Here is a 17,414-nt window from a genome sequence, read left to right as displayed (position 1 = left end):
CTTTTTCTACTAACTGACCCCTGGTTCTGTTCCTTCAGATCATCACAGCTACCCACAGTGAATCTATCTTCTGAAGAAGAATTCTGTGCAACTGTAAAGCTTCCTTCACCTTTCTAAAAAAAAAATAACTCTTGGCGTGAATAATAGCCGGATCTGGTGAATCGTCCTCAAAGATAGTTTTGCTTTAAAAAAAGAAAGAAAGAAAACTAGGCTTGCTGGGAATTGTAGTTCCTTTCACCCCCCACGCACGCACCTCCCCAGCTCCATCAAGCCATGTGACTTCCAGATTTGGGTCTGTGATTGGCCGAACGGGGTGGGGGGAATATGGGGCGGGCATAGAGCCACTGCCGGTATTGGAAGAGCCGCTGCAGGCAGGCGGATGGCTGTGCGCTGCCTGCTCAATGAGAGCAGAGCAGCGCTGCAGAGATGGTTGCCCGAACTTGGGGGACGAAGCGGGACTAACTTCAGCCGCCTCCACGGGGTTGCCAGCTGCAGCCGCCCTGCGCGGAGGGCCTCTGGGGAGACCCGGGTGAGGGAAGCCGTCTGCACTTTTGCTCTCTTCCGTCGCTTGGCAATTTAATCCTGCCATTTCCTCCTTGGCCTGCGGAGGTTCTCCTGCCCCACTGATCTCCTGTCGCCCGGGGCTTCCTCCCCACCCCCTATTCTGTACGGAAGGCGGAGAGAAAGCGCATTGCTAATCTGCAAAATGCCGTATGCTGGGCCGGTTTGTGCAGGGGATTCCGAAGTTGGATGGAGGCTGGGCGCGAAACAATCCAGACTGATGGCAGTGGGCCATGTTGCTGAATGTTCTAGGACAGGGCTGAATTTGTTGCCATCAGAATGACTTTTTGTGGCATCTTAAGGGGATGTGGATTGGCAATGGCATCATGAACTTTGGTGACAGGCCATGCCCTTGGAGGCTTGTTTCTCTCTGAAAGGGCACAAAACTCATATTGATTTTTTTGGGGAGGGTGGGATGTAACTCGAAATAATAGGTTGTATGAGCTTGGGTTATTAGCAGTGTTCCCTCTAAGCTGTGGAGTCTTGTGAGCAGAAATTCTACTTCGTGAGCTACTACATAAATTAGTTTGCTCTGGGGCCATTTTTCCTGAGCTAAGACAAAAAATGTGTGATCCAGAGGCTAAAAAACTGTGAGATAGCTCATGCTAATTCAGCTTTGCTTGTTCATTTTCCAAACAGGATTTTGTTTGGCTACTTGGCTTTTCCTTATTCCAGTCCCCCCCCACCCAAACATCTGATTCCTGTAATATTCTCTCTCCCCTGCCCCCCAGTTCTGCCCTGATGTACTTTATCATTACACCCCTTTGTCCTTCCAGTCCCTCAGAAAAGATATAAGGCCTAATCTATGGCAAGCACAGCTACCAGTGAACTCTGACTGTTAAATGTGGGCCCTGCGTTTAGTATGCCTGTGTGTGTGCCTGTACCATATGCCAAAGCAATCCAGGAATGGCTACTTGCCCTTTTGGACAGCTTGGAAGGTTTTAGGGCCCTGAAGAACAAGACTACATGGACCTTTGCTCTGATAAGGGCTTGATAATTTACCTGTCTTGGCAGTTTCTTTCCCTGGCAACTTCCAGTATACTGTTACTTTAGTTTAATAGGTTCAGGTGGGTAGCCAAAGTCTGAGTCCAATGGCACCTTTTAGACCAGCAAAGTTTAATTCTGGATATAAGTGTCCATTCCCAGAATTAAATTTTGTCTTAAAAGTGCCATGACTAGACTCAGACTTCGTTCTAAGGTCTTAGTCAGCTTAGACTGGAGTAACTGTATAGGATTAGTGCATTAGGTGAAGACCAGTGTTCCCGCTAAGCTGAGTTGGTGTGAGCTAGCCCACAGTTTTTTAGCCTCTGGCTCACACATTTTTGTATTAGCTCAGGAAAAATGGCCCCAGAGCAAACTAATCTATTCAGTAGCTCATAACCGTAATGCTAATAGCTCACAAAGTAGAATTTTTGCTCACAAGACCCCACAGCTTAGAGGGAACGTTGGTGAAGAGCCTTCTGAGTAGGTATGGTGCAGTGCTTAGGGTGTTGTGTTAAGGCCTGGGAGACCCAAGTTTGAATCCCCACTCTTCCATGGAAGAGCTTTCTGGTGACCTTGGACCAGTTAGGCACTTAATCTTCTTCACATGGTTGTTGTGAGAATAAAATGGAGAAGGGACTGATGTAAACTGCTTTGGATCCTTATTGGGGAGAAAGGTGGGGCCTAAACAAAGTAAATAAATGAATCTCTGTTCTGTCTCTAACCAAGCTTTCACTTTCTGATGGAATCTTGTCTGACCAAGCCAAGTAGGGAATATGCAATTTCTTGGTGTGCCACAACTGAAATAAACTACAGGTCTGTGCTGTAAGACCAAATCTGACATATATAATATCTAATTTGAGATTTATTATCTTAATTTACACTCCCCCCTTTATTCCACACTGGTTAGTCGCCCCCCCCCCCTTCTCTAAGAAGACATCAGTCTCTCCGCAAGAGAGCCGGTAGGGTGGTTAAGAGTGTCAGAACCAGATTTGGGATACCAGATTTGAATCCCCTTTCATGCTTTGGAAACTTGCTAGATGACCTGGGGCCAGTGATACACACTCAGTCCAGTCTTTCTCTCAGGGTGCAGTCATACCACAGGCTTGGCCATGCCTCTGATTTCTCCGGAACTGGAGAAATACGATCACACACACCACCCTAATCCCGCCTCACCCCATAGTTGAGTGATCAGACTGCTGCTGCACAGTCACCGCAGAGAGGTTGGGCAGGCAACTTTGTTTTTAAAAAAGTCTGCTTTTCGCATGCGCATAACCACTTACCATTGGGCAAGTATGCAGTTGTGTGCACATTGCTAACAGTGAAAAAATGGCAGCTGGGGGCCTCCCAAGTGGCTCAAATGCACTAGGAGTGATCAGATGTCTCCCCATCTATTTGTTTTCCTCCCTCCCTTCCTGTATTGCAGCTCTCAAACATCTGATGTTCATGTCTTGCGGCTCTCAAACATCTGACACTTATTCTGTGTGGCTGTTATGTTAAGCAGGTTTAATCACTCCTGGTTAAGAGTTTCATCTGCATAGAGTTTTCTCCTTTTGTAATCTCCTTCTTCCAAGAAGAATGTTACTGAGTTCTTGTTTACCCTAAATGCTGTCTTGCAGTTCTTCCCACCATCCCTGTAAAATCATATTTGAGGGTCATGCATCTTTCACCTGAGCCGGGCCTTCTCAATGGCTACCCTGAAGTTATAGGATTACTGATATCAGGAGGTTTGGGAATCCCTGGCCTTTAGAAAGCAGAGTAAAGTCTACTTGTCTGGCAGGGCTTTGGGGCAATTTGTACTATTAGTTTCCTGCTTTCAGGTTTCAGGGGATGTTCTTGTGAACTGCCTTGAGATGGTATGGAAAATGGAGTGGAAATGGTTTTGAATAAAAAAGAATGGAAAGTGTCCACTCCTTTGTTTCGTTGCCTTACTAAAGGTCATTTTTCCTCCGCCTTAACATACCTCAGTGGTAGTATTTCATGGTCTAATTTCCTTAAATCTTTCTCCATCATAGACTTCCTCTCCCACTTTTGGGTTCCTCTTTGATATCGATGGAGTGCTTCTCCGGGGACAGTACGTGATTCCTGCCGCCAAGAAAGCCTTCCGGAAACTCATAGATTCCACGGGCCAGTTTTGTGTGCCAGTTGCGTTTGTCACCAATGCTGGGAACTGTTCTCGGGATGGCAAGGCCAAAGAACTGTCCAGTGCTCTGGGATTTAAGGTAGGGAGACTGTTTGTGTTACTCTAGGCCACTGCTGTGGAAGATCTAAGCTGTAAGACTAGAATTCTACAGTTGCTCTTAAAAAAAAAATGTGTGGGATCCTCACAAAAGGAAAACGCTAGTTGTTCAAGCTTAGAGCCTTTCTGTGCAGTTAGATTTTAGTACAGATACAAAAACAGTTTCTATCAAGCTTGTCATGCAGAATCCAGATGTTTTCAAGGGAAGCGCTTCTGCAGTGAATATGCCACTTTTCTTGTCTCTCAATAGCCTGTATCTTAAAGAAATATGTGGTTCTTCTCATAACGCACACACATCATTATTGTGATTACCGCGTGTGGCAAAAAGCTCTTCCATTAGCAGAACAGATTCAGGTGGGTAGCTGTGTTGGTCTAGCAACAGAAGAAAGTCTGAGTCCAGCAGCACCTTTAAGACCAACAAAGTTGAATTCTGAGTATCAGCTTTCGTGTGTATCTGATGAAGCATGCATGCACACACAATCTTATACCCAGAATTCAACTTTGTTAGTCTTAAAGGTTTCCCGTCCAAATACTGGACTCAGACTTTGTTCTGTTAGCAGAATAGTTGAATACAATCCATTGTATGTGATACCATTCACATATGAAGGTGCTTTGGCAATTGACTGGGAACCAGTTTGCTATAGCGATTAGCAGGGGTGGAATTCCGGCAGGAGCTCCTTTGCATATTAGGCCACACCCCCTGATGTAGCCAATCCTCCAAGAGCTTACAAGACTCTTTTTTGTAAGCTCCAGGAGGATTGGTTACATCAGAGGTGTGTGGCCTAATATGCAAAGGAGCTCCTGCTAGAAATCTACTCCTGGCGATTAGAGTGTCAGCCTAGGATCTGTCTTGAAAGCTTGTTGTGTGACCTTGAGCCAATCACACACTTAAAGCCTAAGCTTACTCCTGGGATTGTTGTTGGGATAATATGGAGGAGAGGGGAAGGATATAAGCCATTTTGAGTCCCCATTGTGATAGTGTAATGCAGTGGTCCTCAACCTTCTTGGTACCGGGGAATGGCACCAGAGCTGGCCCACCCATCGCAGCCCCAGGGACCAAATTCAGCCCTGCACCATGCTGCTGTGCAGACTTACCACCCCACCCCCCAGTGCTGTGCAGCCTTCCCCCCTTTCCCTTCCCCTCCCCTTGTGGCGCCGCGCAGCCTTGCTGCTCCCCCCCATGCTGTGCAGCCTCACTCCCCCCCCTCACGGCGCCTCCTCCATCTTCCGTTGTTACAATTTTAAGGCTGGGAAAGGAGCGGTGAAGCGCCGCCTTCCCCGGCAAGGGCAGCACCACTTCTTTAGTGGGTCACCCGCCGCTGCTGCGGAGGTATTCTGAGCTGATCGGTGGTGGTGGTGGTGGTGGGGGTGTCAGCCTTTAAAGAGCCGGGGAAGGCGGCGCTTCACTACCTCTTTCCTGGCCTTAAAACTGTAACAACAGAGGATTCAGGAGGCACCGCGAGGGGGGAGCGGGGGGCGAGGCTGTGCGGTGCTGCAGGGGATGGCCAGTCTTCACAGCTCAGTTGAGAACAGGCCACAGCCCAGTAGTGGTCCGCGGTCCGGGGGTTGAGGACCCCTGGTGTAATGTAATGATCCCCACTCCACATGCAGCTGCTGGGTGACTTTGGGTCAGTCACAGTTCTTTCAGAGCTGTCTGTCAAGCATTAGCCCTACCTTCCTCAGGGTGTCTGTTGTGGGGAGAGAAAGGGAAGAGATTGTAAGCTGCTCTGAGACTCCAAGTGAAGGAAAAGGAAAGGAAAAGTCCCCTGTGCAAGCACCAGTCGTTTCCGACTCTGGGGTGATGTTGCTTTCACAACGTTTTCATGGCAGACTTTTTACAGGATGCTTTGCCATTGCCTTCCCCAGTCTTTTACACTTTCCCTCCAGCAAGCTGGGTACTCATTTTACTGACCTTGGAAGGATGGAAGGCTGAGTCAACCAAATGAAGAGCAGGGTATAAATCCACTCTGAGACTCCCAAGTGAAGGATAGGGTATAAATCCAATCCCTTCTTCTTGGATATCTGTCTCTAAAGATATTAGCTATTTCTGGGTTGAGCCATTTCAATCACCATGTGATTATATTTGTAATGGAATTACTGAGGGACTGCATTCCCCATCTTCCCTGACTCTGACCTCAGTAACAGTTGTCTTTTTTCCTGAGAGGAGGAGACCGAGCAAAGAAGAAGGGAGGGAAAGGAGAGAGGAGAGGTTTGATGGGAAAACTGCAGGAGATACAGGCCTTTGAGAGCCACAAGGACCCCAGTTCTGCTGAAACAGATAATTTGGACTTCTCCCGTCAGACTGAAGTCCCAGTAGAGACTTACTATGTTAACCATGCTAGCATAGTCCCGGAAAGAAGGGCCTGGCACCGAGGAGAGCATTGCTGCAGCTTACCTGGCAAACATAAAAGGCCTAGTTAAATAAGTCTTTGGAACCCAGTTATTACTCTCCACCCCTTCTCAGTGGAAGCTTCCCTGTTTGCTTACCTCATTAAAGTTCCTTTGTTGCTGCTGTTGACTACACGTCCCTACAGTGGCTGGAACCCACCAGGGTTGGTAATAGAAGCACCACCCTTCAAGAGCCTTATGCACTTGCCCCAAAACTTATTTGACCAGGCACACTACGAAATTGTACCGGTATTATATTTTCATAATGTGAAATTGCCACTGATTGCACATCAAGCGGCATATACAGAGCACTGGTATCAAAGCATCATTTTGAGCACAGCCATTGACATGTTCATGAATGTGTAATGAGCCGCTTTGCGTTTTGCATGTGAACTTGACTGTACTCGGCAGTGGATTGTGTGTGTTTGTGCATCACTCATTCAGTAACATTTCTGAACTTCAGTGGGCAGCTGTGCTCAGGCAAAAATGGAAACACCGCCAGATTATATGTTGACACGTGCCTAGCAATGTTCCCTCTGAGCTGCAGAGTCTTGCAAGCAAAAATTCTAATTTGTGAGCTACTGATATTAAAGTTATGAGCTCCTACATAAATTATTGTGCTCTGGGGTCATCCTTCCTGAGCTAAGACAAAAATGTGTTACCTGGAGGCTATAAATCTGTGAGCTAGCTCATGCTAACTCAACTTAGAGGCAACACTGGTGCCTAGCCAGGTTGACTTCCGAGCTACCTTTCTGGATGTAAAATCTGAGTGAAGAACAGGTTTTGAGTATTCTTGTGGGAATTAGTCATCTGAATGTCACCCAGGTCTGTCTTGTTGAGGATCCGGAGAGTGCAGCTGGGGTTTTTGCATGAGGGAAAGGAGGACACTCGACTTGCTGACTTCTTCTCTCTTTCAGATTTCTCCCGAACGGGTGATCCTCTGCCACAGCCCTTTGCGCCTATTCCGCAAGTTCCATGACAAGTGCATGCTGGTATGCGGCCAGGGCCCTGTGGCACAGAATGCCAGGGAGTATCCTTTGCTGCTTTAAAAAAATGTCTTCATAAACGTACTTTTTGCCTTGTCACATCTGACTTATGGCGGGATTTCCAAGGCAAAGACTTCAGAGTTTGTCTGCTGTTGCCTTCCTATGCTTAGCGACCCTGGTGTTCCGCAGTGGTCTCCCATCCAAATACTTACCAAGACTGACCCTGCTTAGCTCCTGAGATCAGGCAAGTGTGAAATCATAGATCAGTCATCAGTGTTGCAGCAGATATAAGGCTTGGCCTGTTACTGTACTTACTGAACTATTATCATCGTAGAAGGCATCCTCAGAAGCAGAAGTGTATAATAAAACAGATGTGGACTAAGAGTGAGACAACCGGGGCTCATTGAGTGACTTGGGCCTAGTGATGACCTTGGCGGTTACTACATCACAGAGTTGTTGCAATGGGATAACACTAGATATGTTGTTCTGAGCTCCCCAGAGAAACAGTTAGGTATAACTGTGAGAACTGACAAAGATTTTATTCTGAGAAATGACTGACTGGATCAAAACCTGTCAAGATAATGCAAAAACCTAAAGATGCTTCCCCAGGCCACCTGCATCTTGGCTTCTCTTGAAGAGTTTATATTAATTTTTGTTAAAGTTCTCAAGAGTGGCTTTTCACATGAAGCTGTCTTGCATTGAATCAGACCCTTGGTCCATCAAGGTCAGTACTGTCTACTCAGACTGGCAGCGGCTCTCCAGGGTGTAAGGCAGAAGTTTTTCACAGCACCTATTGCCAGATCTTTTAACTGGAGATGTCGGGGATTGGACCTGGGTCCTACTGCGTGCCACAGCCCTTCCCCCCTCCACTTCATCCTCACAACAGCAACCTTACGAGGGAAGGTTAGGCTGAGAGATTATGATCCGCCCAAGGTCACCTGGCAGGCTTCTGTGGTAGAGTAGGGGATCTGAATCCAGTTGTCCCAGCATGGTATAATGGTTAAGAGCAATGGAGTCTAATCTGGAGAACCGAGCTCGATTTGAATCTCCTCCAGATGAAACCAGCTGGGTGACCTTGGGTCAGTCACAGCTCTCTCAGCCCAAAAGATGTCTAGCTCGCCACCTAATGGTGCATAATTCTAAAAGAGCTAGTACTCCAGGCAGCCAGACAATTTTAGGATCTCCTGGCTATACCATGCGCAATGCCATATGATAATTGTTCCAGATGCTCATCCAACACTTTAACCACTTCACCACACCAGCCTTCAGAGGCACTGATTGATTGGGGTATTATAGAATAAGCACTTGGGCTTTCTCATAGGAATACGGAAATGTTAATAGTACATCCATGTGACTTAGTTGAAACGTACCTGCACATGGTGTCCAATCATCACCAGAAAAATGAAAGGCAGATTCTAGAAAACTCTGAATTCTACATTTCTCCTATTGGGCATGAAGTGAATCCCGCTGTAGAAAGGTTATTCGCATAGTTTCTAAAGAGATAAAATTTGATACACATGTAGGCTAATACCTCCTAGGTATATTCAGGTAGGTAGCTGTGTTGATGTGAAGCAACAGAACAAAGTTTGAATCCAGTGGCACCTTTAAGACCCATAAAGTGCACACAAAAGCTTACACCATGAATAAGACTTTGTGGATCTTAAAGGTGACACTGGACACAAACTTTATTCTGCCCCCTACACATGTATGTTATTAGAAAAGCATAAAATTCACAACAGAGAACTATAATCCAGCATTGAGCCAGTTGTGATAGGGAATGGTGGTTTGTGGTGGCTCTGTTATCCCTTCACACAGTGGAATCAGATTAGGGAGAGTCAGGACTTATTTTTGTAGAAAAAGCCCAGCAGGGACTCATCTGAATATTAGGCCACAACCCCTAGCATCAAGCCAGCTGGAACTGCGTTCCTGGGTGTTCCTGCTCAAAAAAGGGAAATGTATGTGTATTTCCAGTAGCAGTGAGGAATGTAATTGAATTGACTAGTGTAATCTCGCTATACTTTCTGTGCTGTCTTTGACTGTCTATGAGAAGTGGCCTTTTAGAAGATGTGATGGCAGTCTCAGAGTAGAGGTTTTTATGGGTTTCTGCTACAAGGTGTTTTAGTTTCTGAATATTTCTCTTAGCCCAAAGAGCAGGTTGTTTTCTTCCTTGACTATCTGAAATAGCCTGGGATTCCAGCACGTCATCACCATTGAAGATGTAAGGAAGGCGTTTCCTTTGCTTGATATGGTTGATCAAAGCCTAAGGCCAAAAGTACTGGCAAGTATCAATCTAACTGCAATATCCATGTACTTGTGACCACTGTGGGGCATCTTGCTGACTTGGTAGGATTAAGTATTCTACTGGCTATTTTTAGCTGGTCTATTTTGCTGTTAGGGTCCATCACAGGAAATGCTTCCATTATCATCTTCATCTATATGCCGAGAACTATAATGAGTGAAATCTTTGTCCCAGGTGCCCTTGGTTTCTACAGTCCTGCATACCAGAAAGTCAAAGTCACTAGTAAGCAGAGTAAAGAAAAAAATCCTCTTCCAAAGACTCTTTAGATTCCTTACAAAACCCATTTTCCCTAGGACTTTCACTTGGATAGCAAGTATTACGGCTTACTCTCAAAAAATCTTGGCCTATTCTCTTGGATGCTGTGAAATGACAAGCTTTTTCCTCTCTCTCCTTCCTTTCACCAGCCTCCTCCCACCACCGATTTCCCCACCATAGAGGGTAAGTGACTGTTTGTCGTCTTTGAATTTTCTTTTCGGTACAAGCTAGTGGAACAGGTTCTGTGTGAAATCAGCCAGTATGGATGGTCCTTGTGAAATCATCACCTTTCTCTTTGGGAGGAATTGTATGTATTAGCTGTATGAATTGCTCCAAACCAGTGTTTTCTACAGTAGAAGAAGAGGGAAGAAGACTGCAGGTTTATACCCCGCCCTTCTCTCTGAATCAGAGACTCAGAGTGGCTTGCAATCTCCTATACTCCCCCCATAACAGACACCCTGTGAGGTGGGTGGGGCTGAGAGAGCTCTCACAGCAGCTGCCCTTTCAAGGACAACTCCGGTGATAGCTATGGCTAACCCAAAGTAATTCCAGCAGCAGTAAGTGGAGGAGTGGGGAATCAAACTCGGTTCTCCCAGATAAGAGTCCGCACACTTAACCACTACACCAAACTGGCCGCATACTTAACCACTACACCAAACTGGCACCAAAGGAAGCAGTTGGGGGGGCACAATAGGTAGTTAACACACTTGCCCCTGGTTTTCTATTGAAAACCCTTGTGATTATTCTGTCCCCCCCAATCAGAGTTTTCATATTTTGGAGCCCAGTTGAGGGGTAGAGATATTTACAGGGGAGAACTGGCAAGTAAATGAAAGGTTACACACACACTTTCTTTCTTCTTATTATCTCTGGCAAACACCCTACAGTAGGAGAATATCCCTTGGTATATTTTTGCCTTTCCTTGCAAATATCTACAGCCCCATCTGAGGTGTTACATACATGGGTTAATTTGTATCCTTGACTGGAGTGTCCTCAATACAACCAATGGTATAGAACCATTTATAAGAGAGCCAGTTCGGTGTAGTGGTTAAGTGCGCCGACTCTTATCTGGGAGAACTGGGTTTGATTCCTCACTCTTCCACTTGCAGCTGCTGGAATGGCCTTGGGTTAGTGATAGCTCTTGTAGGAGTTGTTCTTGAAAAGGGCACAGCTTCTGTGAGAGCTCACTCAGCCCCACCTACCTCACAGGGTGTGAGGGGAAGAAGATAAAAGAAATTGTAAGCCGCTGAGACTCTGATCCAGAGAGAAGGGCAGGGTATAAATCTGTGGTCATCTTCTTCTTCTATAAAGAAGCTCCTATGAAATGTTGGATTACCAAACTGATGGATGTATTTTGACAGCCCAAATGATTGTGGCAAGTTTATGAGAACTGGAGCCGCCTGAACAATGTGAATGCAAATATTAGCCCCTTTTCCAAGAGAAGCACGCTGTTATTCTGTAATGCAAAACACCTTGTTCTAAAAATTCTCTGTATTTTTAATATACATTTTAGGGGTAATCCTGTTTGGGGAGCCAATTCGGTGGGAAACGTGTCTGCAGCTGATTATTGACGTGATCCTCAGCAATGGGAATCCAGGGGTTGAGCTCTCATCTGTGCCATACCCACATCTGCCTATTCTGGCCTGCAACATGGATCTCTTGTGGATGGCAGAAGCCAAAATGCCAAGGTGACATAAATGTTCTGGGGGGGGGGGGGCGGGGGTCTCCATCCTTTCAAATCTAGAACAGATTCATGGAGGATAGGCCTATCCATAGCTACTAGCCTTGGTGATTCAATGAAACCTTCGCATTCAGAGGCCTCTGAATCTCAGAACCAGGTGGCAACATCAGCAGGAGGTCTCAGTCTCTATGCCTAGTTGTTGGCCCTCCAGAGGAACTGGTTGGCTACTGTGTGAGACAGGATGCTGGACTAGATGGACCATTGGTCTGATCCAGCGGGGCTTTCCTTTTAGAATCATAGAGTTGGAAGGGACCTCCAGGGTCATCTAGTCCAACCCCCTGCATAATGCAGGAAACTCACAAATACCTCCCCCTAAATTCACAGGGTTCTTAATCCCTTTCTCAGGTGCTGATACATGTTGCTTAGATTGCTGAAATCGGCACTGATTCCCAACTAGCCTTATGCCGCTCTTACTCCTCTTCTCTGTGGGGTTTCTGTCGGATTTCACACTATCTGCCCCGGGGCTGCAACTCATTCCGCTTCTTTCGCACAGCAAACAAGATCCTCTAAAAACCAGTTTCTGTTTGCCGTGCAAAAAAGGTGAAGGGAGTTGCAGCAGTATGAAATCTGATGGAAGCCACCCGGAGAAAAGGAGCAAGAGAGTGGCATAAGGCTAGTGGGGAATTGGTGTGGGTTTGAAAGCAAGATGTAGAATTGGCTTGACCCAATGTGGTGGCTTCTTGCATAGGTTCCTGTGCACAAGCTATGGTTTTCAGACTGCCACCTGTTGGCTGTTCCCCCTCTCAGGGTGGCTGTGTCAACAAGGCTATATGACAGGTGGCAAGTTCTTGTGTTCCAATGAGGTATATAATGCCAGTGATGGTCTTTCCTGGTCAGATTCGGCCACGGCACTTTCCTTGTGTGCCTGGAGAGCATCTACAAGAAAATGACGGGCAAGGAGCTGAAGTACGAGGCCCTGATTGGCAAGCCCAGCACCGTCACTTACCGCTACGCTGAACACGTTATCAAGCGGCAGATGGAGAGTTGTGGCTGGAAGTCCCCTCTGCGCCATCTGTATGCTGTTGGGTAAGCAACCTCTTTTTCTGGAGTAAGAAAGAGGAAAATTTTGACCGTAGTTGCTGAGCGTATACCTTCTTGGGTGGTTCAGGCTAGTCTGATCTCATCAGATCGAAGGAAGGAAAGCAGAGCTGGCTGAGTATGTGGATGGGAGACCACTAAGGAAGTCCAGGATTGCTATGCAAAAGCAGGCAATGACAAACCATCTCTGTTCATCTCTTGCCTCGAAAACCCCTTGAGGGGTTGTCGTATGTTGATGCAACTTGATGACATCTTCCACTCTCCCCTTGGAGCCAGTTTGGTATAGTGGTTAAGAGTGGCAGACTCTAGTCTGGAGAACTGGGTTTGATTCCCCACTCCTCCACATGCAGCTGCTGGGTGACTTTGGGCCAGTCACAGTTGTCTCATCTGTTCTCTCGAGCAGATCTCAGAGCGCTCTCAGTACCATCTACCTCGCAGGGTGTCTGTTGTGGGGAGAGGAAGTGAAAGAGAAACCCTAAAATAAAACATGCTTAAAGTATTAGCACTCTTGCAATTCTGTGGTATCAAAGCAAGCTCACCCTCCCCCAAAAGAGGAGCCTCAGTTAATGAAGAAAATAGAGGCTTTGCTCTGTAGCTCCTGTGCGATTGAGAAGACTGCAGATTTATACCCCGCCCTTCTCTCTGAATCAGAGACTCAGAGTGGTTTATAGTCTCCTAAATCTTCTCCCCCCCACAAGACACCCTGTATGGTGGGGCTGAGAGGGCTCTCACAGCAGCTGCCCTTTCAAGAACAACTCCTGCGATAGGTATGGATAATCCAAGGCCATTCCAGCAGCTGTAAGTGGAGGAGTGGGGAATCAAACCCGGTTCTCCCAGACAAGAGTCCGCACTCTTAATCACTACACCAAACTGGCTGTCCTGACAAAGCAATCTGTGATTCAGAAGGAAGTAAGAGAAAGGGAGAAGGAAGCAGACTTGCTTGCGGGCCTGATAGGAGCCCTCCAGGGGCTTGATCCGGCCCACAGGCTGCATGTTTGACACTCCTACCTTAATCTCAATTCCCCCAACCCTCACATTCCTTTTGTCCTTTTTATTTACTCTGTGATTGGCTACTCACAGGGACAACCCAATGGCTGATGTTTACGGGGCAAACCTCTACAACCGTTACCTCCAAGCTCAGGCTGAAGTAAATGTGACTGCGATGGCTGCTGATCCCAAGGTCGAGGAATGCCCCAAGGTGAAGAAAGATCCCGCTGTCTCGCTCAGCTGTGTGCCAAGCTGCCAGTCTATTCTGGTCTGCACTGGGGTCTACAATCACCGTGGAGATGTGCCGGCTGACTGTAAGATGAGCACGATGGAGACGGTATTCCACGGGCACCGGGACTTCCACTTTGACCCCAGCCTGGTAGAGGCTTCTCACGTTGTTCGTGACGTGGATGATGCAATCGAACTTGTCTTTCAGAAAGAGAACTGGAAAAGGGAGTGACGCGCGCCTGCTGTTTGCAACTCACTTGGAGATGCAAGGGTAGAGCTCAGTTAATTCTTTAACCCAAGCCAAAGTAAAAGAAGATTCTCCACTTTTGTTTTTTGTTTTTGGTGGGATTGTAAAAAACGAAAAAAGCAAAACCTGAGCCCTGACCCTAATCTTAGTGAATGAGGGATTCATTAGGGCACATATATAACCTGATTTGAAATCCTGGCATCAGTTACCACCAGATTAAAACCACAGTTTTTTGCTAGGTAACCTGATGTTTCCCACCCTGAGCCTTGTGGTGCAGGGGAGGGTGGGGTAAAGTAAAATAAATAATAAATAGGATGGGTTCAGCAGTAGAAGGGATTAGTCTGTCTGGGTTCAAGGGCAAAGCCATTGCTCCTTGTGGGTTTTTCATATCTTGTTCCCAAGTACAGTCAACCGACCACAGTCCTGTGAACCCAATTTCAGGGGGAAATTGACTTCTTTACCTAAAGACAGTGTGAGATTTTGGTGCCATTTCTACAACACATCTAAATGTAACATAGTTTTTCTTTACCAGAGCTATCAAGTCCTTCCAGAAGGACTGCTTCCATTTTGGGGTCTCTCTGTTCCAGAAGTGCCTGTGGGTACTTGTAGTGCGCAAGTACTCAACGTGTTTGAAGAACTGATTTATGAAACATCTTGTACCTGAAAGCCCAGTAGAGAACCTCTCACTAGAGTAGAACAAGCCATGGGGAGGATCCCCTCCGTCCCCTACACCTTGCCCATCAGCTGTCTGGCTTGCGTTTCTCTGCAGGGCCCAGCTAAACTCTCAGGGGACAAGAAATTTCACTTGCCTCTTCCTGCCCACTCTGCCCACCCCACACTCAGTTGTTTATTTGCCAGAATCCAGTCCTTCTCTCCTACCTTTCCTCCCAGTTGTCCACCTGCAATGCTGCCACTTTGGAGGCAGTGACAGTAGGGGTTCCCATAGTGGAATCTCATTCCTCTTTCTCACCTGCAGCCTTGGTGCCTTCTGTGTGCATTTCTCCAGGTTGCTACCTGCATTGCTCACCTGCTTCTGTGCCTCTAGCGCTCCTTTCTCAGCTGCAGGGAGGCGGGCTCTAATTCCTTCTCCCTCACCTGCACCGGTGCTAGGACACAGGTTTGCAAAAGACTCTTGGCCCTGATCTGCTGATTTAAGTATTGCAAAAGGGAGCCATGTTGAGGATTAGATACATTGATTCTGCTTCGGTGAACAAAGTGAAAGCAGGATAGCTGTTAGGCATCATAAGCCTGCCCTCATGGCTGGCTGCCCCTCAACCTCTTATCTTGTCTTCCCTGAACCATTTATCTTGAATTATTGCCAGCTGTGTGCGTCATTGTCCCTTCTGTTCTTTGGGAAACTGTGCGTCTTGGCAGTACTGAACTTAGTGTGCAAGCACTGGACTGCTAGAGGTCTGTCTGGCAAAAACCATCATTATTCATCCTAAATTGCCCATTTCAAGAGTTGGGGGGGGGGGGAAGACACCCATTAAATCCTAAAATAAATGGATTTAGTCTCTTCCGAATACTAATGTGTATGTGTGAGCCTGCTTTGCACCTTTTTCCCCAAATGGCAATATTAAGTCTGTCCAAAGCAATCCTTTCTCTTTGAAGTAATTGAATTCTGGCCGGGTCTGCAGTAATTCCTGATGGTGTTCTAGTGTTCTTTTGTTTAGGGCAGTGTGGGTACTTTGACAGTTTCCTTTAGAAATGATGGGTCTGGACCCAGAATCATGCATGTGTAGCAGTGATCAGATACAAGTTTACTGAATTGGCTAACGAGGAGATACTTCTGTTCCTTATTAATATATAAGCAGTGCCCCAAGTTCTCACCATGGGTATGTAACATATCCTCTCTTTCTTATATCTGTATAACACATTAAATGTTGTTGGTTGACATGGGAGATTGGGGAGGCAGAGATACTGTACAGTTAGAAACTGTACCTTTTAGGTTTGACTTGTGAAAGGACTAATGTATCTTTAAGGTCTGGCGGGTATGGAGTGTTAACTTCCTATTTTACAATGTTGACCTGACTAATGTTGTAGTAAATAAAAACATTTCTTGTGCTCTTTTCTGGGCAGGAAATCCTGTTGAAGCTGCTGGTAAAGGCTTGTTCTATACCTATACTAGTAATAAGGCTTGTTGTGAGGGAAAATACAACAGGTGCTAGAAATTTTCTGTGGGTGAGTTTCATGGCCTGGGGGGGGGGGGGCTGGGGAGGGAATGGAAAGATAGAGAGAGGCAAGGTATGTTAAGAAGGCATCTGTTTGGAAGGGAAATGAAGAAAGTGGCGAAATGTGGGGTAGGTTATCAAAGAAAGGGTATCTTGAGAAAGAAGAGATGGAGGGCAAAAGAGATAGGGGTAGATTTCAGACCAGTCACAGGCTGAAAGTCTGACTGGTCTAAAATCACCCAGTCAATCTCCACAGTAGGAACCTGGGTCTGGCAGATCCTGCCCTGAAGCGCTGCCTGGCTGGTTCCCAATATTAACACTGAATTGTAACACAAAGCTGATAACTTCGAAGAAAATAGAAATACTCCTGAGGAAAACTTTTGATGAAATAAGCCTACATCCAGGTGTTTATTGGACGGACTTTTCTTTGTAATCTTGTAAAGTTGTACTTCTTTGTAATGTGTTCAAAAGAATTTATATGACTTTTTAAAATGTTTTACTAAATGTTGTTAGCCAATATCACAGGGGTGGTTTTCTTCCTGAACAAGAGCAAGCAGCCAGGCGTAGTTAAGTCATACCAGTCAGGTGGCGTCAAGTCACCCAGAGGGTCCTGCCAGGCTTAGGGTAGGAAACCTCCATGTAGAGGCTAAAGATTTCCTGGTATCACAACTGAACTCCAGACAACCAGTCTCTCCCCTTGGAGAAGATAACTATTTTGGAGGGTGGACTCTACGGAATTATATTTAGCTGGGACCTTTCCCCTCCCCAAAGTCTGGCTTCTGTAAACTCCACCACAAAATCTCCAGGAATTTCCCACTAACCTAGAACTGGCAGCCCTAGTCAGTACTATCCCCAATGAGTTCTCCCTCAAAGGCCAAACAAGGCCTTTTACTGACAGAACCAAGCTTGGCTGTAGGTTGCCAGGTCCAACTCAGAAAATACCTGAGGACTTTGGGGGTGGAGCCAGGAGACTTTCCCATTCTGCCCCTCCAATAAATAAAAACACAGCAATACAGTTCCCCTGAATACAGTCTTTAGTGCAGTTCCCCTGAATACAGCAGTTGACTGCACTTCCACTAAATGAAAGTAAACACATACACACTCCCACACTCACAGAGCAGCCAAAATCAGTTTGCAAGCACACACTTTTGTGATCTCACTGGAGCAATGTACTCACTGTGGTAATTTAGTCACTGGAACTGCTGAATGTAACCATCTGCTGCATTTCAACCAATTTCTTCAGACTAACAGGAACATGAAAGCAGAGCAGCTCTGCTCGCATCTCTTCCTTTTACA

The 17,414-nt window shown here is 46.4% G+C and overlaps 1 protein-coding gene across 1 annotated transcript; it reads left to right on the top strand.

Moving 5' to 3' along the window:
• The first annotated feature begins 320 nt into the window (after positions 1-320).
• HDHD5 (haloacid dehalogenase like hydrolase domain containing 5) lies at positions 321-16,017 on the top strand. The gene is made up of 8 exons (XM_060245782.1): positions 321-529; positions 3,558-3,764; positions 7,087-7,199; positions 9,340-9,433; positions 9,859-9,892; positions 11,220-11,394; positions 12,285-12,473; positions 13,566-16,017. Exons 1-8 carry the CDS (start codon positions 380-382, stop codon positions 13,930-13,932), a joined length of 1,329 nt encoding a protein of 442 aa, XP_060101765.1. The 5' UTR covers positions 321-379; the 3' UTR covers positions 13,933-16,017.
• Positions 16,018-17,414: the final 1,397 nt, after the last annotated feature.

Source organism: Heteronotia binoei, chromosome 8 (genome assembly GCF_032191835.1).
Source record: "Heteronotia binoei isolate CCM8104 ecotype False Entrance Well chromosome 8, APGP_CSIRO_Hbin_v1, whole genome shotgun sequence".
In the NCBI taxonomy this organism is placed as follows: domain Eukaryota; kingdom Metazoa; phylum Chordata; class Lepidosauria; order Squamata; family Gekkonidae; genus Heteronotia; species Heteronotia binoei.
Note: the sequence above shows the minus strand (reverse complement) of the source record. Positions and strands in the feature narration are given on the sequence as shown.